Raw genomic sequence first — 25,199 nt, forward strand, 5'->3', positions numbered from 1 at the left:
TGTTGCCCCCAAAACAGAAGAAGGTCTTGGTGTGGGATCTATTCACGCATTAAATGCCAGTTTACTTGTTAAGTGGTGGTTGCGTCTAAAAATGAGAAATAATCGCTTTGTAATAAAACGATAAAAGGTACAGATAACCTACTCAATAAACCACACGATTATTTGTCAAATAGGAATATCAGTGGAGTGTGGAATAACATCGCTTCGGTCAAGAAAGAGTTAAAGAAACGAGCGATAGACATTGGTGAGGTTTTTAAACTAAAGATCAAATTTGGAGACAACTCCCTGTTCTGGTTTGACAAATGGCTAGGACAAGAAACTATGAAAGAAAATTTTACGGACCTGTATGAGCAAGAATCTAGGAAAAAATGCTACATGGAAAACATGATTACTAATGGAAGTTTTGTAGGCCACTGTAAATCAAGCATGGATGATCAAATACTATCTCACCACCTTGTCAACTTACATCAAGATATATCTACAATGCACTTAGTGCCTGGCGAAAATCAATGGAGATACACGGTAAGTGCTCTTAGGAAAAAGATTGGACAACAGTCAGAACCTAATAGCGTTCTCTCAAGTTTCACATGGAACAAGCTAATACCATTAAAAGTCAATTGTTTCATATGGCGCACACTGCAAAACAAAATCCCATATGCGGTGGCTTTAAGGTTAAGAGGGATACACATTTCTTCTACAAGCTATGGTGCATGCATTAATGGAATTGAATGTGCAAATCATCTTTTGATGCTCTGTCCATTTGCAAATGTTGTTCGAGAGAAAATCTTCACATGCTCTGTCCATTTGCAAATGTTGTTCGAGAGAAAGTCTTCACATGGTGTGGCATACAACACAAATCCTTTAACAATGTTATCGACCTGATCAGATTCGCGAAAACTTGGCATAGATGTCCGCGGATGAGGAAACGATTCATTTCTATTTGCTATGGCTTAGTATGGAATTTGTTGAAGAATCGGAATGAAAGGGGGTTCAATGGTATTTTTATCGGTCCGAATCCGACGCTCGGTGTAGAAAATGTGAAATCTATGGTGTATTTTTGGATAAAATGTAGAGAAATGGAGATATTTGTAAGTGGGTGGACCAGAAGCAGTCTCATTCCACGCCCTATAACATTGTTTTTTTCAATTTATGTTTTGCTATCGTTTTGATTATTAAATTCGTGAAACTTTGTTCTTCGTTTAAAACATGAAAATTTTAGTCTACAATGAGACGCGTACTTGTCATGATATCATACATATCAACAAACAAACGACAATTACCAAATTTTCATAATATGTGCATAATTATAGTTAAAATGAAGTAGGATATTAAATATTGTACTTAAAAGGATCGTCTTAGAACAACAAACCAATAATTCATGCTAACATTTTTACGGGGTTGGTGGGTTATTTTCGTGTATATTCAAAAATAAGGTATAGAGTATAATAAGAAAATAATAAATTACTAATTCAATAAATAAGTCGAACCCAAAGATAACAACTTTTTTTGTTCCATTTCTACCATTCTACGTAGGGCTGTTCACTATTTGGATAAACCGAATTGTCCAATTGGACAATTTGGATTGGACTATTTGGTTCAGATCTTCGGTTTTTTGGATTGGTTTTCAACAAAACCGAATTATTATTTTAGATTTCGGATTTGTTTTGGTTTATAAAATAAGAACCGAATAGTCCAAAAAAACCGAATAAACATTTATTATTTATTTATTTATAATATATATCTATAGTTATCTATTGATTTTGTAATTTATTTTTTCATATAGGTTCAAAACATTTCACCCGATAAAAAAACATCAATATGTATTATCTCTCAAAAGTTTTCTATCTATAAAATATTTAACTATAATATATCTGCTTAGTAGTTGTTTGTACGTAAATTTCAAATCACAACTGAATAAATTTTTTCGTTTCTTGTGTAAAATTGGGTAATATTATAATTATATGTCGTTTTAAAATGTTTCGGTTTTTGAAAACCGAATTATAAAACTGATCCAACCGAATTGTAATTGGATCGGATCGGATCAGATTTGAATTTAGTTTGGACTATTCGGATCCATGTTTTGAAAACCAAAATCAATTTGGATTCACTTGATTGGATCGGATCAAACCGATCCATCCAAACGAACACCCCTAATTCTACGTGGCTTCCAATTTGGAATTTATTATTGTCGTGTGAAATATTTAATGTATATTATTGATAAACAATAAGTCAATCCATATATTTAATTTCATTAAATTCTTTTAATTGTATTTAAACTTTAAAAATCAAAGCTTATCTTTATAAATCATCAAAATTTTGAAAATACTTAGTAGCTAGAAACGGGTCTAACGGTATCAAATGTTTGATAGTATGTATAGGGTTCAAGTCTTATATTAAAAAAAATTAAGTAACACTGAGAGAGTGGATCGTTTAAAAAAAGGTTTAATGACTTAATTATACAACAAATTTATACATTTTATTTTATTTTATTCAACAATATTTCAATTACTTATAAACCAATGCAATAGAATAATTTCTTTTACCAAATTATAACTTCATAAAGCATAAAAAAATTAATTAAAAATTTGGTAAAAGAATCCACTTATCATACAATTTAATAAAAACATAATAAGTTTTCCATAAATAACTAACTAACCCTTTAATAAATGGTCCAAAAATTAGACTGGGGGTTGCACTTATATGTGAGTCTTGGACCACAATAAACATGGTGTAGATAAGGAATGGTGTTAATAGAGACTTAAAAATTTAGGTGAAAGTGAGGACATAGGATAGGATAGTGAAGGATCACATAACAAGTCCACGTTTTCATAATTACTTCAATAACCCACCCACCCCCACTCTACTAGTTTTCTAGTCATAACAATTGTTTCATTAAAGAAGAGCTTTCAGATCTGATTCTATCTAAGTATCATCAGTTTTTGTTATGTAATGTCGCTTTTTATATACTTTATTTATATACTTTGTATCATGGTTCTCAAAGAAAGAGCAATCTGTAACACTTGATAACATATTTTTGTATACTTGTAGTTTGATTGTTGGACTTTAGAAGATGTTATTATTTAGACAAATGCATTTGTCAAATACGATTGTTTTTTTAGTAGTTTTAACGAAATGATTTATAAAATGTCAAAGCATTGAACGATTTATATAACACTTTTCAAATATTTAATGGTTTTGGAAATTACATAATTTTAGTAAGAATATTGTTGGAACTTTAGTTTGAGAAAATACATTTTTTAGAGTTTTATAAAATCGATTAAGGTTCAAGTGTGGACAATTGGGCTTGATATTGACTTAACTGTTAGCCCTACATGTATATCTCAAAAAATAAATTCTTGATATGTTGGGCTCCAATAAATCCAAATATTATTTATATAAAATTTCGAAATTCATTTTATATTTAATAATTTTCACACATATTCTTTTCTTTCGTGTTCTTCCTGTCGATTAGTGAAATCGTATTTGTAATCTCCAATGTTAAGTACGTTTTTTTTTTATTTACTTATCAATTTGTCTACAATTATGTGTTGTGATTTATAATAATTACTTATGTTTTGTTTAATTCATTGTTTGTTAACCTTGGTCATAACCCAATAATTACGGAAACTTGGCAACCAAAATATAAATAAAGTTTAAATATATTCTTATGTATAATATTCAAATACATCCACTTTTCATCTATGATTTTGATGCAACCAAGTCTTGAGTGAATCGTAATTGGAAGGAGTGATTGAGAGCTTAGATTTGTTTGCTTAAACAAATCGATCCTAGACCTGTTGTTTACAAAGAAACGTTGCAATCTGAGGTTGTGTCCCAAGATTACGTATCATAAATATACATAAAAACAGTGTAAGAAATAAAATACATAAAAATATATTAAAATTAATGATGACCTTGCAATGTTGCAAAGTTACGTCGGCTTTGTTTATTTTAATTTCACTTTTACTCTTCGGTTGAATTCAAAGTTTAGAATAATAAATGGTTTGGCCATGGGAGACTTAATGATCGATATCGGATAAATTGTTCCCTACTGGGCCGTTTTTGGGCCTGAAAAGGGCAGACCGTTAACCCATGATATCCGGCCAACTAAATAAAACTCTCGAGATGACTCTTGTCTCTTGGACGTGTAACTTAGCCCGTAGGTATGAGTTTTTATTTTTATTTTTTATTTTTTTTTTATTATTTATTTTTATTTTTTACTATGCATGAGCATTGACTTTAAAACTAAAATTGTGGTTGGTGACTCAATTCCTTGGAACACCTTGGCTCCTTTAAAAATATCGTGTTCCATTCGGAGGGCACATATAGGAAGAATTTTGGCATCCTAGCCTTACAAGAGTCGAGAAAGATGTGTAGATGTTAGTTCGACCGAATGTGTCACGTATATTTATTCTAGTGTTGAATCTATAGATCATATATTGGTGTGTTGTTTGTTTGCAACCAATACGAGAGATCCGATCTTCAGATGGTGTAGCATTCCACACTCCAATTCTCTAAAGTGAATTAAAAAATCGTACTTTGAATTGTTTTCAGTTCGTTACTTTTAAAATATGTAGTATCTCATCTATTTATACTCACGAAATTCATAAAATGAATAAAAACGACAAAAATTGCGGATTTCAAAAGTTACTTACATTTACCAAGTAGTTATAACCGCATTCAAATTTTATAATATAAAAACATAAAACAGTTTAGCCTTGTGTAAGTGTTTAACCCATACAACTTTGACTTTTACAACTCTGTCTTATAATAGTGTAGACTTTACAACAACTTGCTTTATTGGAGTTTAGTCTATCTCAACTTTGACTTTACAACAAACTTTGCCATACCACAGCTTTGGAACATCAATTTTGTAACGACTTTGTAGCAATTTTGCAATAACAACAATTTTGCCTACGGCAATTTTGCAACTTTGTACTAGCAACTTTGCCTTGAACTTCAATAAAACCATCAAATTTTAGCTAAGCCAAAGATCTTTCTACATTAATCTGTTACTTTTGGAGATTTTTCCACTATCTCGCCTCTCCCACTTAACTCAACACCCGTATTTGGGCGTATTTGAGATCAAACTTGTTTTCATCACGGCTTTCATCTCCTTTGAAACTAATATAAAAGGCAATAATACCAAAACAACAGATAACACTAAAACCACAAAATAATCCAAGCTTTTTTATGACCAATGTCATGACTATTTTATGGCAACGATGACTTGAAATCTTTTAACATTAAAAAGAAAAAAAAAAAAAAAAAAAAAAAATGACGACATCCCACTTAATTAAGATAAGCCAATTGTAGCAAAAAGGTTCGATTTGCGAATCTGCGCCTCGAAGTCGATAAACCAAAAAGAGCCCAAAAGGGAAAGCATGTAAGTGCAAGGAACTGCAAGAAAACCCTAACCATTATCTTTTACAAAACACAAAATCACTTCAAGCAAGTCAAGGAATTGAATCTCTCTTTTCTCTATCTACACTTCCCTACTTTGAAGTGTGTAGAAACGGAAAATCATGGCGACAGAAAGTTCTAGATCGACAAGTTCGTCAGCCGATTCATATATCGGAAGCTTGATTAGCTTGACTTCCAAGAGTGAAATCAGATATGAAGGCATTTTGTATAACATCAACACTGAAGAATCCTCAATCGGATTGCGTAACGGTATCCATTTCAATCCGATCTTTTTTTTTTTTTTTTTTTTTTTTAAATGTCTTTCGGTTCTTCAATTGTGTTTTTTCTTCTTAAATTCTGTTGTGAGTATGGTTATAGACTTGTAGAAACGAAATAGATCGTAATTCGCATAAGTGAACTCCTTGCCAAGTTTCGTGATTAGGTTTTTTTCTATATGTTAACATAAATTCGAACATGAGGATAGACTTGTTTCGCTTCTGTTGCTGCATTCAAGTGTGCAAATGCTTACTAACGAGAGACATCAATCAAATTGATTGCTTGGAACTATAATTCTTCTGCCTCTATAACCAAAATTTAGTAAATTATCACAGCATACCATTTCAATTTCTAACTTCCTCAACCTCTGCATCATTGGACTCCATTAACGGAGTTAGTAATTACTTATTATATATTATATATCAATTTGCAGTAAGATCATTTGGAACTGAAGGAAGAAAAAAAGATGGCCCCCAACTCATGCCTAGTGACAAAGTTTACGAATACATATTGTTTCGTGGAAGTGACATCAAGGTAAAGCTGTTGAATTTCAGTTTATTGTAATAATTCCTATCTTTTTAAAGAACTTCATAGTTCATAGCTCTTTCTTTTAAGAAGGAACATCTTTTAGCTAGTTATTTTCTTTTACAGGATCTTCAGGTGAAATCATCTCAACCTGTTCAGCCAACACAACCTATGATAAACAACGATCCCGCCATTATTCAGGTAATTTATAAATTATATAACAACCCGAATATATATATTTATTTTCATTTAATTATTTAAATTATTAAAATCTTGTTACTCTTTACACAGTCTCACTACCCTCGACCACCTCCATCATCTTCTGCTCCTACCAACACTTTGCCTGATCTTAGTATCCAAAATCCACCAACTTTGCAAAGTGGGCCCCCTTTATATCCACCTGGCCCAAATTTAGGATCGTGGGCCCCAATGCCACCTCCTCCAAATCCAAACACTACTGGGCTTCCAATGCCAATGTATTGGCCCGGATTCTATACACCTCCAAATGGGGTCCCACAGCTGCATCAACAATCTTTAATACCACCACCACCACCACCACATATGCAGTATCCCAGTTATAACGGATCCTTGCCAGGTGGCACCTCAAACATGTCTAATTCCATGGGTCCCACAGCACCCATGGAACCATTACCTACACCATCACTTGTAACTCCAGGACAGCTGCTTCAGTCTGGAGTTACAAGTGCTGTTGTTTCATCTCAAGTCACACAGACTGTTCATAAGGATGTGGAAGAAGTTGTCCAGGTGGCGCCTACATCATCATCATCGGAATTGGAATTGGAATCATCTATTCCGATTCCGGTTCCAGCTCAGCCTCCGATATTACCTTTACCACCTCAAGCACGTATCACCCCAAAGGTAGGTAATTTTTTTGTTTTGTAAATGTTTAATTTTTTTTTAATTATTAATAATAATATTGTTTTAGGTGAATGGAGGTTCTTACCAGAATCGACAGAGTTATAATTACAGAGGGCGTGAGAGAGGCAGAGGATATGGGGTAATTTTTCTGTTCCAGCCTCTCATTTTACAAAACTTTTCAATTACATCCCTATTTTGAAAAAATTGTTCATTTATGATCCAGGGGTCACGATCTGTGGTTAAATTCACTGAGGAGTTTGATTTTAATGCAATGAATGAGAAATTCAACAAGGATGAAATTTGGGGAACTTTAGGAAAAACGAATGATGGAAATTTGAGTGCTAATGATGATGATGATGATGAATATGAAGATGAGAATGAAAATGGAGCTGATGTACATGTATCAAAGGTGGAAGCCAAGGTAAGTTTCCTATCTTACCCCTTCTTAGACCTTAGTCCATGAAAATTGCAATGTTTATTTTAATGTTTGACTATTTGATCGATAATACAGAGTGGTGTTTATAGCAAGGATGATTTTTTCGATATGTTATCTTGCAACTCACTTGACAACCAATCAAATAACGGAAGGACACGGTTCTCTGAGCAGATGAAACTCGATACAGAGGTAAACTAAACATTTGTGAGGGGTATTTTCGTCTTTTGGCATGCTCATGTGCTTTGTAACTTTTGTTTGGTGATAGACATTTGGAGAATTCTCTAGATACCGAGGAGGAGGTAGAGGTGGGCGTGGGGGATACCGGGGAGGAGGAGGTTATTCACGAGGTGGTGGTGGTGGTGGTTATGGGCGGGGAGGAGGAGGTGGTTATTATGGTTATGGGCGGAGAGGGGGCGGAGGATACAACAGCTATGGTGGAAGAAGTCAAAATCAAAATCGTGATTGCTAATAATTGTTGTAGATATAACAAAAGGCATGAAGGTGTTTTAGAGTGTCTGTAATGTTTCAGTTGTTTTTATGGAAGGGAAAATGAAAGGAGGATATATTTGTTTGTATGTTAAAGTGTTTAGTTTCCCTCCCTTTCAAACTATAGGTTGATTATGGTGGAGGTTTAATTTTTATAAACAAGTGGTAGGTTGGGTTTTATTCGGTGTGTTTTTACTTTTTTGATTAAGGTTTACAAGTTTTAGAATGCGAAGACAAGTATGTTCATTGACTAATCCAACTACAAATCCCATTTTTACTTCATTTTCAATCCATACCACTTGAACCCAACATCATTTTGGTGTAAATTAACAATAATACTTGTATAAATATTCAATAGTTATTATTCCATATATAAAGTAATAACATTCGTTTGCACCAAAATTAAATGGAACTAGTAAAGAGGACTATACGATGCACGAGTCTGATTATTTATTGATGTTTGGTTATTTATTGATGTTTGGTGTCAGAAAGAATGAAAGAAATAGGAAAAAGAAAAAATCTTTAACTTTTGCTATATGGGACAAACTACCCATTTTCAGGGTGATGTAGTTGCAATCCTTTTCTCTTATGTACCAAATGAAGCAAACAGCATATCAAAACACAAAAAGAAGATTACATTACAACATTTAGCAGTAGCTCAGTAGTGTGACTTAGAACTTTGAGGTAACTCTTGAGACGAATACGAATATACGTAAAAGGTAGTATGAGCTCGTACTACTGGAAGCACATGATCCGTACGAGTGTCAGAAGAAGTCGCATAGTTCTAAGAAGCTAGTGACTGATTCTGACCTATTTTCTTTAGGTTCTCAGTATGGTGACGACCAGAGGTTCAGGTGTGGACACTAGTGGCTAGGAGAGGCCGGGATTGAGTGATGATGAGATCCACAATTTGATCTCGGCTCATGTGACCTTAGTGATCAGGGTTGCGATTCCAGAGCTTTTCGGGTCTCTTAAGACAACGCTGATTGAGTTGTTTGACGAGCGTTATGCCGCAACCACTATAGTTGTTGTTGCTGCAGAACCTCATGGGGAGGATCGATGCAGTATTGAGAGTTCAGTAACATGAAGCCCCCAGAGTTCGATAGGATCAAGGATCCGATCGTTGCTATGAGGTGGATCTTTGATGTGGAGGGATGTTTCAATACCTGTTCTTGTCCAGATAACCTGAAGGTTAGATTCGCGTTGAATCTCATTCGCTTCGGGGCGACGGATTGGTGAAAGTTTGCGATGCGACCCAGACCTATTCTCCTGCAGAGCAGACCGTGGAGAGAAAAAGATTGACCCAAGAGTACCTACCGCTCAAGTAGACGATATAATCGGTGACCGATATCACCAAGATGTTCGTCGAGAGGGCCCTATTTTCCCTAAGCATGCATCTTTAGAGCAGGTGCAGATGTCATGATATTTAAGCATGCTCAAGACAGAGATTAGAGAGTTTGTGTCGACCACCCCGTATCGGACCCTGACTGATTTGCAGTCACACGCCCGAAGGAGAGAGATTGAGATAGAGGCACAAAATACGGAGAAGAGGCAGAATACAGTTCAGACATAGCCTGCGGTGAAGTGGTTCAAGCCCACTGATTCTCGATTTGGAGACCAGAGGGCCCGCGCTTGCAGTAAATGGGGGAAGGTTCACGAGGGTTTTTGCAGAGCGGGGTCTAGGTGTTTTAAGTGTGGGAAAGAGGGTCACTAGGAAAAAAAGTGTTCTCAACGCTTCAAAGTCTATTTCCATTATGATAAGGTGGGCCATGTGAAGGCCAATTGTCCATTGCTTACTACCAGACCAGTGCATGCACCGACCCCTACTATATTGCGGATCACATATGGATGTTAGGGAAGAGCTGAGGCCCCGAAGGCCAGGGGTCATGCTTATCAGTTGACAACAGAGGAGGCCAGGACGACGAATGACATCGTTACTGGTATGTGCCTAATTATATTTATGTCAAAGTTATATTGTATTTTCTTATATTTATATTTATGTTAGATACATTTCTAGTGAATTCATTCCCTGCTTTAGTGTTGTTTGAATCAGGGGTTAAAGGGGTCGTACCCCTTTGCAGGTCCTAGGGCAGCACCCCTAGCGGGGTCCAAGGGGTAGAGCTCACTGAGCCGTAAAAACCTAATTCTAGTGGATGGTTATTGTAAGATTGACAAATCTTGTAAGTTCTCGAAACCATTGAATATGCCATTAAATTCGAGATTCTCTTAACTAAATTTGAAGATCACAACCCTAATATGTCATGTACATATACGACTCATCTTTTGAGCCGTAAAAAGAACCCCTCTCAGCTCTTTTTCTTTTTGAACGAACTCATAAATCTCTGACGATTTGACTTGTGTTTCTGTGTCTAAATACACAAGTGTCATTTTGGATCATCATAGACTGGATTTCCTGTAACCCATGCATAAGGTGGAAATATCAGTTTGGAAAATGGACATACACGATCCATAAGGAATCTGATTTTCCACCATCAGCTAATATCCCCAACACTCAACAAACTTTAAGAACACAATATAGGTTATGATGCTCAAAAGATTTAATAAAAAGACAAGAAGATTTAACGTGGTTCGCTTGATCAAGATAATCAAGGTATGTCCACGTGCAAACTATAGTTATTATTTTATTGATTGGAGAATGTTATACAAAATCTAAGTATTTCCTGCACTCACAATGTCAACTCACACGTTTGTTTTAGCCCTCGAGTGAAGCTTTTAGGAACTCCGGAGACTCCACAAAGAAACTTCTTGGACAATTCGAACACCACGTTATATACGTATGTAATCGGGACCTTTTACTAACACCATGCTCTCTGGAGAATTCCCGAGTGAAACTTGAAAGCTGAAATTCTAAGCTTCGCCCTAGACCCGCATGTAGCACCTGGTTCCCGGTACGTACTCCTTGGAATTAACATTTTTAAAATAATGCATTTTTGCCTTGGACTCGGCGAGTTGATGGACCAACTCGCCGAGTAGGAGCGGGATAAGACGCGGGGACTGAACTTTGGACTCGGCGAGTCGGTTCTCGGACTCAACGAGTAGACCCTATTTGGGCAAAAACCCTAATCCGGGTGTTTGCACCCTATTTAAACGCTCTATCTTGGCCTCCTTTGTCCTTAACACTTCCAGAGAGCTGAAGAGCGATACCCTAGCCCCCATTTTGTTCTTGAGAGTGATTTTGGCTTTGTGAAGAAGGTTTGGAGCTTAGAAGAAGAAGAAAGAGGTTGTAGTGTGCAAGGAGGGGAGGTAGATCCGAAATCTACACTGCAAGAGGCTTCCATTCAGGTAGAAAAGCCCCTACCTTGATCACTAGTTCTTTAGATTCCCTTTTGTCCCTAAAATGGTGGTTTTCAAGCCCTAAAACACCATACTCCTTGTGTTTGTGCTTAATGATCCGAAAGGACTTCAAATCTAGACATTATGGACATATTAGAAGTATAAAGTTTCTGTGGTTGGAGTGATTGAGGTCCCCATTGGGTGTATGACCTCATAAAAAGCTTGAATTTGCCTTTTGGAGCTTGTAAGGCCATGCATGCACGTAAAGTTTGCAACTTTATGTGATAAGCATGCCCTAGGAACATAGATCTATGGTTTTGAAGCGTTGCATGTCTCAGATTTGGTCTATATGGGAAATGGGTCAAGGGACTCGGCGAGTCCCAAAGTGGAACTTGGCGAGTCCCAAAGTGGAACCCGTCGAGTTCTATGAAGATGGCCTTAGACTCGGCGGGTTGGATGAACAACTCGGCGAGTTCATAGGACTCGACGAGTTGTTCTTCAAACTCGGCGAGTCCGATGAACTGTTACTGATTGAGAGGGGTTTAAGTGTTGGAGGTCCAACCCTTCGTATCTGCATGCAAAATTAGCAATTTAGCGTGTAGCAATAGTCCCAGAAACCCAAGTAGTGAGTTAAGGGTGACTCAGTGAGTGGGAGTGAGTGGGAAGAAGGACTTGTTGAGTAGGACCGAGTTAGTAGGAGAAGGACTCGGTGAGTCTATGCTATGACTGGGCGAGTCCAGTCAACTGGAAGTTGACTTTGACCAAGGAGTTGACCTTGGACCAGGGGAGGGTCACTAATTTGACCTAAGGGTATTTATGAGTGTCTAATCTATGTTCATGATTTATAGCCGGAGGATTACCGGTTCAGCAGTCAGGCGCTCAGCAAGCAGACTTTCAGCAGCTACTTTCGAGGTGAGTTACCTTCCAGTAGCAGTGGGTCTACGGCCACAATGCCGGCCCACCAGTAGGAGTTGTATGATTGGATGATTGTCTCTGTGATATTCATCTAGGGTTGCTACTACCTGTGTTATGTTTATGTGCTAGTATGATATGATGCTATGTGCTAGTGACAGTAGGGGAGATAGTCCCCGGTTTACCGGTCGATAGGGCCGAAGGGGCAGTCATGCCCAACCATGCTAGATAGATTATGTGATATGTGTTATATGGTAGTAGTAGGGGGTGAAATAGTCCCCAATATCCGGTCGAGAGGACCGAAGAGGAGACCAGCACCCATATATGCTAGTTAGTATCCGGTCGAGAAGACCGAAGGGGAGGCCAGCACCCAGATATGCTAGCTAATATCCGGTCGAGATGACCGAAGGGGTAGGTCGGGCACCCATATATGCCTGACAATATATATTTGATATGTGGTTATATGGTATGTTCGTGCTTACGGTTTTTAGTTGTTGTTTCAGGTACCTCTTCAGCCAAGGGGAAGGAGCTGGCGCGGTAGCGACATTGTTTTTCCGCACTATGAGACATTCTGGGATTTGTACTCTGATATTATTATGATTTATGTTTTGGTTTACAGACATGAGACATGTTTTATTAAATGATATGGTCGAATGATATTTTGTTACAAACGTTTGCAAATCACTTAATTAAAAATGAAATTTTTGGCCCGTATTTTTGGGCGTTACATCGCAACTTCGCCTACACTATATTATGTTAGATTTCACATATAGAAGTAATAATATATATATATATATATATATATATATATATATATATATATATATATATATATATATATATATATATATATATATATATATATATATATATATATATATATATATATATATATGAGCCTTACTAATTTACCATAGATTTTATCAACGGCCCAAGGACTATTTATGTAACTAAAAATTTCTTCCTTCTTTTCTTTCAACCCGACACCAAAAAGAACAAGATAAGGTGTTAGAAAAATGAGGAAATCGATTCTACCGACTACTGAGGCAAATCCTTGAAACTATGGTAAAGACGTAAAGTTGAAATGAAAGTATGAAACAATCGAAGTTAAACCCACATGAGGTCGGATTTCTTTGAGCTTCAAAATCTAAAAAACCCTAAATTGTTCTTCTAATGAGGAAGACAATGTGCTCGTCTTCCTCTGCATCCAACTTCCTGCCTCTTCATCTCCCTAGTAGAAATCGCCTCTTTCTTAAATTTTCACTTCCATTTCCAATTTTAAACGATGAAGGTGTTTTCAGACACGCAAACCCTAGAAGACGAAGGTTAATGTCTCTATCTGCTTCAATTACCCGTGATAACCTCGAATTGTCGTCTTCTAATAGACGGGATGCTGAAGACTACAATGGTTGGGCGATTCTTGAAGAATCTGAAAGTCCAAAGAAACACAAAAAAGGTAGAACGTTTAAACCCTAGTATTCCCCCCTTGCTGAAAGCTCCATTTACTTTGCGTCCGAAACAAGCTACTTATATGGAGTTTGATCTATTTCAAAGCAATTAGATAACTGCATTGAATCCTGCTGTACTTCTAAACTTCTAAACTTCAAAACTTCAAAACTTCAAAACTTGTGAAATTTTACTGGGTAAGTCATTCGTGAATCAGGATTGCCTACATTTCTACTGTTTGGTATCGGGACCTCAGTTGTGGCTTTACTCGCTGTGTTCGCTCATTTTACTCTATCAAGAAAAGGTAAATAACTAAACATTACTCTTTTCTATCACTCCTATTAGTTTGAATCAGAGGATTGTGTTTCTACTTTCTAGCTGCTGGATGATGCGATCTTTTGGGAATAATTTCTTTTCAGGTTACGTTTTGCGATTCAACACCCCATTTCATGTCTCTGTTGATCATAAATCATCGAGTTCAGAAGATACATCAGAGGTAGATGAAGCTGTTACTAAGCCATTGATGGAAACCGTTTCTGAAGAAGTTGATGCAACAACAGAAGAAGGTACACAACTACACATCATAATTCCTAGATTGTTTCATTGATCATATATTCATAACAGAATATGCATACATGTTGTTCATCATTTATTTACATTACAGTAATTGATCATATTAAGAAGGGAAAAGAAAAGCCTGGAAGAGTAGTAGTTTCAGTTTCTGCAGATACTACTCAACAAGAAGCTTTATTGTGGTTAAAGAATCTGAAGGTATTGTGTTGTATAGTTTTTCCAAAAATATAAATTAATTAATTGATAAATAACTCTGAATAACCTGTCATTAAAGTACACAGATAATTGAAGATGAAGTCATGGCAGATGAGTTATGTTCTAGGAGAGAATATGCAAGATGGCTGATTCTACTCAACTCCAGACTTGAAAGGTAATCAACTCATGATTTATTTTCTATAATTCGTTTTTTAAATAATTAATTTATACATAATATTTTTTTTTCGGGATTCAGAAATCCAAAGAATAGGATATCCCCATATGTTTCATTAGCTGGATCCACCATTAATGCTTTTGATGACATTAAGAGTGAAGATCCTGATTTTGTTTACATTCAAGGTAAGATTAAAATTGCTAATATTATAATTAATTAATTATACATGTATTTTCCCTCAAAATATTAATATTTTTTATTTTGTTTTGAATATTTGGACAATAGCTCTTGCTGAAGCTGGTGTTGTTCTGAGCAAGCTGTCCAGTAAAAACTTAACTTCTGATCTGGATACAAGTTTTTTCCCAGAAAGGTATTATTTTTTAACATAATTTATTTAAAATTTTCTTTTTACATTTTATTTATCTTATTTTGTTTCTAGATTTATATCACGCGAGGATCTTATTGGTTGGAGAGCTAAACTAGAATACCAAGTTATGGCAGGATTAAACGAAGAGGTAGGAATAATATAAGATCATTTAATTAATTAATTAATTAATTAATTTTTTGTTTTTTTTTTTAAGAACTGACATTTTTACAGTCCAGATATTAAGGAACAAAATAGGGTTTCTGGATGCAAGGGAGCTGAAGTCAGATGTATTGCCACCTCTTTTCATGGACATGATGGCTGATGACAAAAGCATAATGAGAAAAGTTTTTGGTTTTTTTCTTTTCTAATCTCTCTCACATGCATTGAATTATTATCATAAATGACCATTTTACCCTTCTTAAATACATAGAGTAAATTTCACTAGTCTTCAAGCAATTACTACACATCCAAGACACAATTATGTATCGTAAAGGGTAATATGGTAAAATGCAGTGTCCATGTGATAAAGTTAAAAAGGAGCACCTCTATATGAGTAAATTACCATTTTACCCTTCTCAGATAAAGATGCAATTTTTCTTGCTACCCACATAAGATCAATTTCACTAATCTTCAAGCAAATGCAATTTATACATCTGTCCACATTAAGTTCACTAAGTCTTGACAATTTACCATTTTGCCCTCATTTATTAGGTCAAGTGAAGCGGTTTCAGCCTGGGAAACCCTGCACCAAGGCACAAGCAGCAGTGGCACTCACGGGTGGAAAATTCACCAAACTAATTCACCAAGAATTTTCAAAACTAAAATCTGAAAATTCTTCAAGAAATTTTGCAATTGAAGAGATAAAATCTGAGCTTCTTGAAAGAGGAGAGATACAAAGATTTTGGGAGAAAAAAATACAAGATGAAAAAAGGCATCGTTTGGAGGTGGAAGCAGCTTATTTTAAAACACTTAAAGATTTAGAGAATCAAAAGATAAATCAAGATAATGCTGTGAATGCTTATTTGAAAGAAATAGCAGCTTTAGATTGTCAAAAACAGTTGCTTTTGAGTTTGGAGAAAGAAGTTGATGAAATGAATGAGAGACTTTCATATGAAAGGAAGAATTTTGTTGATGAGAAACAAAAAACACGTAGTAATGTTGGTGAATTAGAGGTCAAATATGAAAGAATTCTTGACACAAAATCAATACTTGAAGCTGAATTAGAAGCCCTTCGTATACTCAGGTATACATGTCATATCATGTCATCAGATGTCATGTCTTTTTTGTTATGTCATGTCATGTTATACTGTGCAGATCTTGGATAGAGGATGAAGCAAAAAAGGGTCAAGCAAGGACTAAGGTACTTGAAGAAGTTGGGAGAAGGTGGAAATGGGGAAATCGTTAGCCAATTTGTTCAATTAATTCATAGTTTTGTGGATTAATGTGCTTTTGATATTTACTATTATGGATATAATAATGATTTGCTTTGAGATCATATACAAAAAAAAAAAAAAAACATAGCAATCAAAGAGGGTATTTGTTGGTTAAGTGATTGCTTTCTACACTAAGTGAGTTGAGAGATATAGAGTCTCTATGATGTAATAATCTGTATTATTTAGGGTTAATGCCATTATATAGAGCAACTATTATTTATTCTCATGCATTTTAAGTCGCTAATTTGTTTGATTGTATTCAATTTCATCAATTTTTATTGGTTTCAATCGGGTAATGGCTTGATATGTTTTACTGATAACATAGTTTTCAAAATTCTGGTTAAAAAAACTGATAGACTAGTGCATTTTTATATATTGATTATATTTAAAGATAGTTTTTATTAATGAAATATGTGCACATATTTAAGTTTATATAAGTCAACCATGTCAAACTATGACATTTCATAGTCTTATTAAACCGCTTTTCCCCAAGCTGAACCGTTAGCCCAAGCCAAGTATAGACTGATTTATAAACCAAGCCAAACCTCTAGATTTTCGGCCCGATGAAGCTTTGTTGGGCTTGGGCCGAATGTGGCATGATAAAAAAGGTGTTTAGTGATCTACAAAATGCAATTGAATAAGTAGTAACATAAACGGGTTCTAAACCCTTTGTTTAAAATGTTATTCGAGGGTGTTTTGTTTTTTGTTTAATGACTTGAAAGGGTAATATATTTTCAATTTTGTTCACATTTAGTTACTAAACCTTTTTTCATTATCTATTTGTCACTGAACTGGTAAAATGTGAACAATTTCAACTGTTCAGTGTCATATAGATAATGGAAAAAAGTTTAGTGACTAAATGTGAACAAATCGAAAGTTTGTTTCCCTCTCAAAAAAGTTCAATGACTAAATGTGAACAAATTTTCTTCTTGTATTATGGTTTAGCAAATTATGTATTTTTGTTAAATTTTAACAACATTTGTTAACGAAGAAATCTATAAAATAAAAAAAACCTGAAAAAGGTATAAGAAAACGAAAAACGAAACCAATATTATATGCAAGGTAGTAGAAATCGTTCGACGGTAGCTCGGCGGTGGACTAGGGTCAAGGGATTAATCGGCTAGACGGAGATTAATCGGTAACCATTAATTATTAAAAAGTTAATAAATATAACATTAATCCTAAGAATATAAGTTAACAAGTTAACTTATACAAATCATAAATATGTAATGGGTTAAATGCAGAAAAACCCACTCTATTTGACATATGATCACAAAAACCCCTCAATTAATTTTACAACCGATAAAAACCACACATTTTAGTTTTCCTTTTGATTTTATCCAAATTACCTATGATATAAAGCATCCATGTGGTATTTTCTTCTTTTAATGTTAACTAGATGAATAACTAGTTTTAAAACATTTCTTTAATCGAAATAGAGATAACATGCTGGCCATCCCTTCACCTTCCCCTACCATTTTCCAAAAACCACCACAACCACCAAACCTCTCTTCCTTTACTTTCCAGCGATCCAGACCCACTTTGTTCCCCCTCTGTAGTTCTTTTCCAACTCTAAACCTAGCGTCTTAAATTAAATCATACAGCGAGCAGACTTTTAATTGTGATGGTGCAAGTGGAGTAGGATGAGAGAAAAAGGGGAAAATATGATGAGTTCAGAAGGGCGAGTGGTCGGTGGGACATTGAAAACTGAAGCTCAAACATTCAACCACCTGTTACGTGAACTAAGAAAAAGCGAAGAAGAAAAGAAGAAAAAATGACCACCTGTTATGTGAACAAAGACAAAGAAAAGAAGAAAAAGTGAGTTTTGTAAGGACTTCTGTAACGTCCCAAAATTCAAGACTAAAAATTTCTTTTAATAAAGTATCACTTAAAGTAAAATCATCATTTCAAAACATAAACAGAGTATTAGTTTTCAAAACACATGTTCATTATCAGAGTAAAACATTTCCAGGCTGACTAATCTATGGTGTGTGCCATGCGATCATCCTGAGCTCCATCATCCGCTACCGGAAATACCTGAAACCAAAACTGAAAGCCGTAAGCACGAAGCTTAGTGAGTTCCCCAAATACCACATACCATACAAACCATTCATAGCCAAGAGCTATACATAACCGACTTATCCATAATCAAATAAGGTGCTATGTGCCAAACATAGTCTTGCCATTATGCCACGGGCCGCGCGTGGTCTTCCTGGTCAAGCCTGGGCCGCTCCCTGGGTCTTACAGACAAGTGCCAAGGGCCACCCCCTGGTCTTACAGACATGTGCCAAGGGCCACCCCCTGGTCTTTTATGCAAGTATCACAGAGACAACCGTACATACTACTCTACTTAGCTAAATAGCATACAGTGTGCCAGAAGCCACCTCCTGGTCTTTCATATATAATAACATACAATGCGCCAGGAGCCACCTCCTGGTCTTTCATACATATTGCATAGGGCTAACCCCCGGGTCTTCCTATCATCCATAATAACATGCTGTGTGCCAGGAGCCGCCCCCTGGTCTTTCATGCATATTGCCTAGGGCTAACCCCCGGGTCTTCCAACCATACATAATAACATACTGTGTGCCAGGAGCCGCCCCCTGGTCTTTCATGCATATTGCCTAGGGCTAACCCCCGGGTCTTCCAACCATACATAATAACATACTGTGTGCCAGGAGCCGGCCCCTGGTCTTTCATGCATATTCTAAATGGGCCGGCATTGGTGCCTTAGACCCATACAAACAGTGAGGAGACTCACCTCGCACTGCTGAACTCTGTTGATAATCCTCTGGCTGCTGACCGACAACTCTTTGAACTCCTGCTCCACTCGCTCCCCGAGCTACCAATGTCAAAGCAACACTGAGTCTAACTGACCCCCGAAAGACAACCAAGTCAACTCTGGTCAAAGTCAAAGTCCTGGTCAAAGTCAACCTTCTAGGTCAACCCTACTTGCTGAGTCACCCTATTGACTCGCCGAGTTCATATGTTCAGAGTCCTTCTCTTCGCGACTTGACTCGCCGAGTCAGTCCATGACTCGCCGAGTCTACCGATTACCGAGTCCTGACCTGTCCAACTCACCGAGTCTCCATTCGACTCACTGATTCGAGTCTCAACTCGAAGGGTTTGGGGTTTCGCGACCTGACTCGCCGAGTCCAAGAATAGACTCGCCGAGTTCAAGAACAGACTCGCCGAGTCCAGGATAACCTTCAACAGACTCGCCGAGTTGTTCTTCCAACTCGCCGAGTTCCTGCCCAACTTCATCTGACTCGACGAGCTGTTCATCCCACTCGTCGAGTTCCTCCAAATCTTCATGCTACTCGCCGAGTCCACTCAAAGGACTCGCCGAGTCCATCCGGTCCTTCATACATGCAGAGGACTTTTGAGTCATGCAGGGACTCAAATCTGTAGATCTACCCTTCCCAAGCCTATTCCTCACGTAAAGTTGCAAACTTTACGTGTAGAGAAGGAGATCTAGGCAAAATACACCATAAACTAGGGTTTAAGGCAAGAAAGCTCCATAATCGACTCAAGGGTTGATGCTTTACGGGATTCCAAACCAAAACAAGCATGGATCTGAGGTCGCAACCTCAGATCTGGACTTCAAGCTCGAGATTGATCTTAAACATGGCTTAAAAGCCCCAAAACTCATAACCAAAGAAGATCTAAAGGAGAGAAACGACTTTAATACCTTCAATATCTCAGAAGGGTTCCCCAATCTTTGGATCCAAGGCCACTCCTTGATGCTTCAATGATTCCCACTTCTTCTTCTTCCTTTAAATCACTCAAAATGGCTAAAAGCTTGAATGAGCACAATGGAGGCTTAGGGTGCGGTGTTCTGGGTGTGAGAGACAGTAAAGGAACCCTAGGGGAGAGAATGAGATGATTAAATAGGCTCCAAGCCCCGAATTTAGGGTTTTCCTCGCACAGACCAGACTCGCCGAGTCCACTTGGCCGACTCGCCGAGTTGGTCACTTACACCTCGACCCGGATCCCGCTCGGACTCGCCGAGTTCCTCCTTGGACTCGCCGAGTCTCCCCTTAAAATTAGGGTTTTCTTTCCCTTCTTGTCCTTCAAAACTTTGGGTGTTACAACTTCCACATCCCACATCGCTGCTCGGGAAAAATAATAGGCAAATATATTATATAAAATGAGCGACAATCCCCTTCTAAACTTAAAAGAGCTGTGCTTTAGGTTGTTGGCTCCATTAGGCCGACGACTTCTTTAGAGTGGGCTGGAATGACTTGGTCCGAATTGGTGTACATGTTGGTCCGATTTAGTTTGATTTGGACTAAATTGGACCGACTTTGACCGATATTGACCAATGCCGATAAATTAACCCTCTAACACCTATTTGTAGGTGGTTAGAGGCCGCCAAACGCCTAGGCACCGATTAATCGGCCGTCTAGACCGATTTTTACAACATTGATTATATGTATAGGTTTTATGTTATAAAACTATGGATATTATATGTATAAAAATGATCCTAATATTATATGTATGAATTTTGTGTTATAAAATTATGCAACATATAAATTAACATACATTAAACCATATGCATTGTTTATAAAAGAATACATACATACATTGATACATTATATATATGTTGTTATACTCAATGTATTGACATACATCATATTAGTATACTTACTATTAAAAAGAATATCGAAAATGAACATCAATTTGTATAGAATTTAGACATTTTTAATCTATCCGAACAATTGATTTATATTTGAGATTGTAATTTCTTAAAAAAGTTTGAATAATTATTGAAATTTATGATTATTTAACTAGACAGATAGAGTTAAGTAAAACCGTTAACATGTTTTATGAAGTGTTGCCCAAACCACCTAATTCATATTACATTTACAAAATTATTATTTTTTTTAGAAAAAAATAGCTATATATTCAAAAATTAAAAACGACGCTATTTTTTTTTTCTTTCAAAAAAGTCACTCATAATTTTAAAAGGTTTTAGAAAAAAACAATTCATATTTAAATAACTATTTAAAAAATAAGGTTTTTATTTTTTTTCTTTAGAATACAACATAATTTCTGACCATGAAACATAATTTCTTAATAGCTATAGGTGAGAATGGTTCATATTTTTTGTTAAACCAAAATCATTTTTGAAATTTTGATTTTTTATTTTGGAAAATACAAAACCATTGGTTTTTTTATTTCGGTTTCAGTTTTTCATTTTTTAATATATTTTTCAGGGTTTTGTTTTTGGTTATTTTTGTTTTGTTTTGTTTTTTTTTTTTTTTTTTTTTTTTTTTTTTTTTTTTAATTTCATAGATTTTTTCATCAACAAATGTTGCTAGAATCTAACAAAAATAAATAATTTGCTAAAACATAATATAAGAGGAAGTTTATTCATATTTAGTCATTGAACTTTTTTTTTAAAAGTAACGAATTTTCGATTTTGTTCATATTTATTTTTCTTTCACATGAGTTTCTTATGGACTTATGGTTCGAGTCTAAACAAGAGCCATAGGTGTGGAATCTTGATGCTAGTGGCAATTTTTTTAAAGTACACCACTTAGCTTTACAAACTTTGAATTCCCGCCATTACTAAACAAACGCCTCTTAGTAAATAGGGTAAAGATTATTCTGTTTTGTTTTATTTTTTTTTCAACTTATCATGAAGAAAGTGATATTGCTAGTGCTCTGTGTGACACAACAGTGATTATATACGTACACGTAATAGAAAACTAGGGTTTATGTAGATGAATTGCTTTTTACAATAAAACCAAAGTTTCCGGAGCTTTTCCTGTTTCCAAACACTTTTTTGAAATGTTCCCTTACTTGGTCAAAGCCTCAAAAGTAATAATGTACTCTATGAATTATAGTTTTGCATAGTTTTGAATGTGAATGTTGTTTTGGAAGCATTATACATCTATCTTCATCTATATTTTGATGCATTTCATACTGAAGCTACGAATTTCAAGTAGACCCTTTAATTGAATGTTGAATTCAATTATGTATTTAAAATAATATTTTCACACTAGATTTAACTAATCTAATTGCATTGTTACTTGTCTTTATGCAATCAGGATGAGAGGGTGGTCTAGACAGAGTCCACGCTCTTGGCAGCTGGAATACAATTTATTAAAAAACTACTTCATGTTCTCAACCACAATTGTAAGATGTTAATCTCTTTGATCATGGTTTAATACTTTTATTAATGAAGTATTCACTAAAATAACCATTAAATCAACCACTAAACTCACGAAATAACACCCGCGATTTGACGATATAACTTTCCCTCAAACTAAACTTGCTATGATATCGGGAATGAAATTTATTCCTACCGAATTGCTTCAAGTCCAATTAGTGTTATAAACACCTTGCGAAACAACTCGATATCTTTATATTAACTTGTTGATGAGTAAATTTTAGTTTTTTTTTATTATATTTTCTTTGTCAAATTGTTCATATTTACATCGAAAAAATTATTATTGCAAACTTTGTTGATCAACACGAGCGTTTAGAAGTAAAAAAAAGTGAGTTCACACGAACTCGCAACTTTAGTTTCATAACACTAGTGGTCTTTCTTTAAAATCCCTAAATTATGGGTATATTAAAATATAAACTCTCCCTTTATGGGCATGTAACTCTTTATTAATTAAGTGTTCTAAGGCCATCCCAATGGGGATTTAATGATGAGTTTAACGGGGAAAAAGTGAGTTCAATACATAAACTCATCATTGTGGGTGGAGTTCAATGAAGTGGAGTTTAATTCCCATCGGTGTATGCATTGCTTTTGTTTTTTTTTTTTAAACAATTTCACCAATAAAATTTTGTATTTAAATAATTACACCCTACATACATGCATAAGACATATGTTATTATTTTCTTACTTATAACTTTGTAATTTATTTTATTTTATATTCAATAATTTAAATCATCAACTTAATTTATATTATAATATTCTAAACAAAAAAATATTTAAATCTTAAAAATATTTTAAAAAATAATATATACAATAATTTTTAATTAATAATTTATAATTTGTAACTTTTAATTTCTAATTAATGTAATATTATAGTTTTATAACATTATTTATAAAAAGATATAATTAAATGTTGATGTGAAAATTCATTAAACTCTTAAGAGTTTAATGGAGTATAGAGTTTAATGGATAAAATGATATAGTTAGTGGAATGCTGATGTAGCAATCCGTTAAGTATTTGATCTTTATTCAATGACTTTTACTAAACTATATATAGAAACCGAATATTTAAAGGACATTTATCAACTAATATTGTAAATGTTTGATGTTGGTTGGTGCTAATAATATTAAGATAACCCCCAAAATGATTAAAATTATATGATACATTTAACTAGGGCAATCAAATTTATACTAAATAAAATCAACCAACATGTTACCAGTCGAACCAAAAAAATTGGTATCAAATAGGTTTGGCCGTTAAACCTATACCAAGTGAGCAGTCATGACACGGTAATAATAATAAATTTTGAATACCATGGCTAAATCATATCAACATGGATGATGCTAAATGTACATAAGGCAGGTCATTTGACCAACATATTTTTTTGTTATTAAAAGTTATATATAAAATTGAAACCTTCCACATTTCAAATCAAAATTTTCATTTAAAACCCGATTAAACATTCAAAACTCATTTTTGAAAACATATCATAATATCTAGTAGTTCCCAAAGCATAAGGTTTAAACAAAGTTAAATTACAAAAAACAGTGGAAGTCGAATAACAATATAGCTTCGATGTGAATGTACAGTCACACTGCTCTCTTCCTTTGAACAACCTGAAAAACATTTAACTTAACAACGTACGCATAAAGCTTAGTGATTTTTCCAATATACCACATATTCCACTATACATAATTGTAATACAAACAAAGGCTCTTGGTTTCAAAGCCTATCCACCATCAATCATCTCAAACATAACATATCTACATACATACCAACCATAGGCACCATGCTAGGGATGAAAATGGGGCTAAACCCGGACCGGATGGACCCGGACCCGGAAAACCCGAAACCGGTTAGCGGGATTTTATAGAACCGGAAACCGGACCGGTATATAGGAACCAGTTCCGGTTCGGTTCCGGGTAAAATGGGTTTAGACCCGGAAAACCCGAAAACATCAAAGTGGGTAGGTTGGAACTGGATAAAGTGGGTTTAGAACCAGAAAACCCGGAAAAACCGGAATTTCTTGGTAATTACTTACTACTTAGTGGGTTGAACTTTGAAAATTTTCATATTGATATCCCAACTTTAGGGGACTGTAACTCATTAAATACGAAACAACAATTAACAACATTAGAGTTTAAAATCATGTACAAACTCTAAAATACACTCTGGAAAAACTCCCATGTCAATCCGACTTTAAACGAATGAGATATGCTTGTGTTAATGTTTTTAGATAATATAAAATACAAAAACAAATAGCTGAAAAGTTGAAAATTTTCAGTTTTGATATCCCGACTTCGGAGGACTGTAAATAATTGAATGTTAAACAAAAAATGACAAAATTATAGTCTAAACTCATGTACAAACTGTAAACTAGAAGTTGGAAAAAAACCACATGTCAATCTGACTTCAAACGAATTAGATATGCATGTTTTAAAACTTTCACCAAGTACAAAAAAACTGAAAAACTAAAAACTTCCAGCTTTGATATATCGACTTTGGAGGACTGTAAGTCAATGAATATAAAACTAAAAATGACAAATTTATAGTCTAAAAGACTAAAACCATGTACAAACTCTAAAATAAATGTTGGAAAAAACCGTATGTCAATTGAAGTTGA

General features: G+C 35.2%; 2 protein-coding genes across 2 annotated transcripts; both read left to right on the forward strand.

Annotated features, from left to right (window-relative positions):
- The first annotated feature begins 5,325 nt into the window (after positions 1-5,325).
- Positions 5,326-8,185, forward strand: LOC111899946 (protein decapping 5). Its single transcript, XM_023895826.3, has 8 exons — positions 5,326-5,673; positions 6,113-6,213; positions 6,331-6,405; positions 6,496-7,083; positions 7,151-7,222; positions 7,307-7,504; positions 7,595-7,708; positions 7,785-8,185. Exons 1-8 carry the CDS (start codon positions 5,526-5,528, stop codon positions 7,986-7,988), a joined length of 1,500 nt encoding a protein of 499 aa, XP_023751594.1. The 5' UTR covers positions 5,326-5,525; the 3' UTR covers positions 7,989-8,185.
- Positions 8,186-13,141: 4,956 nt separating this feature from the next.
- On the forward strand, positions 13,142-16,630 carry LOC111899947 (uncharacterized). The gene is made up of 11 exons (XM_023895827.3): positions 13,142-13,667; positions 13,875-13,961; positions 14,077-14,223; positions 14,322-14,428; positions 14,512-14,600; positions 14,682-14,785; positions 14,886-14,970; positions 15,040-15,115; positions 15,204-15,318; positions 15,679-16,210; positions 16,282-16,630. Exons 1-11 carry the CDS (start codon positions 13,385-13,387, stop codon positions 16,370-16,372), a joined length of 1,716 nt encoding a protein of 571 aa, XP_023751595.1. The 5' UTR covers positions 13,142-13,384; the 3' UTR covers positions 16,373-16,630.
- Positions 16,631-25,199: the final 8,569 nt, after the last annotated feature.

This window comes from Lactuca sativa, chromosome 8 (assembly GCF_002870075.4).
Source record: "Lactuca sativa cultivar Salinas chromosome 8, Lsat_Salinas_v11, whole genome shotgun sequence".
In the NCBI taxonomy this organism is placed as follows: Eukaryota; Viridiplantae; Streptophyta; class Magnoliopsida; order Asterales; family Asteraceae; genus Lactuca; species Lactuca sativa.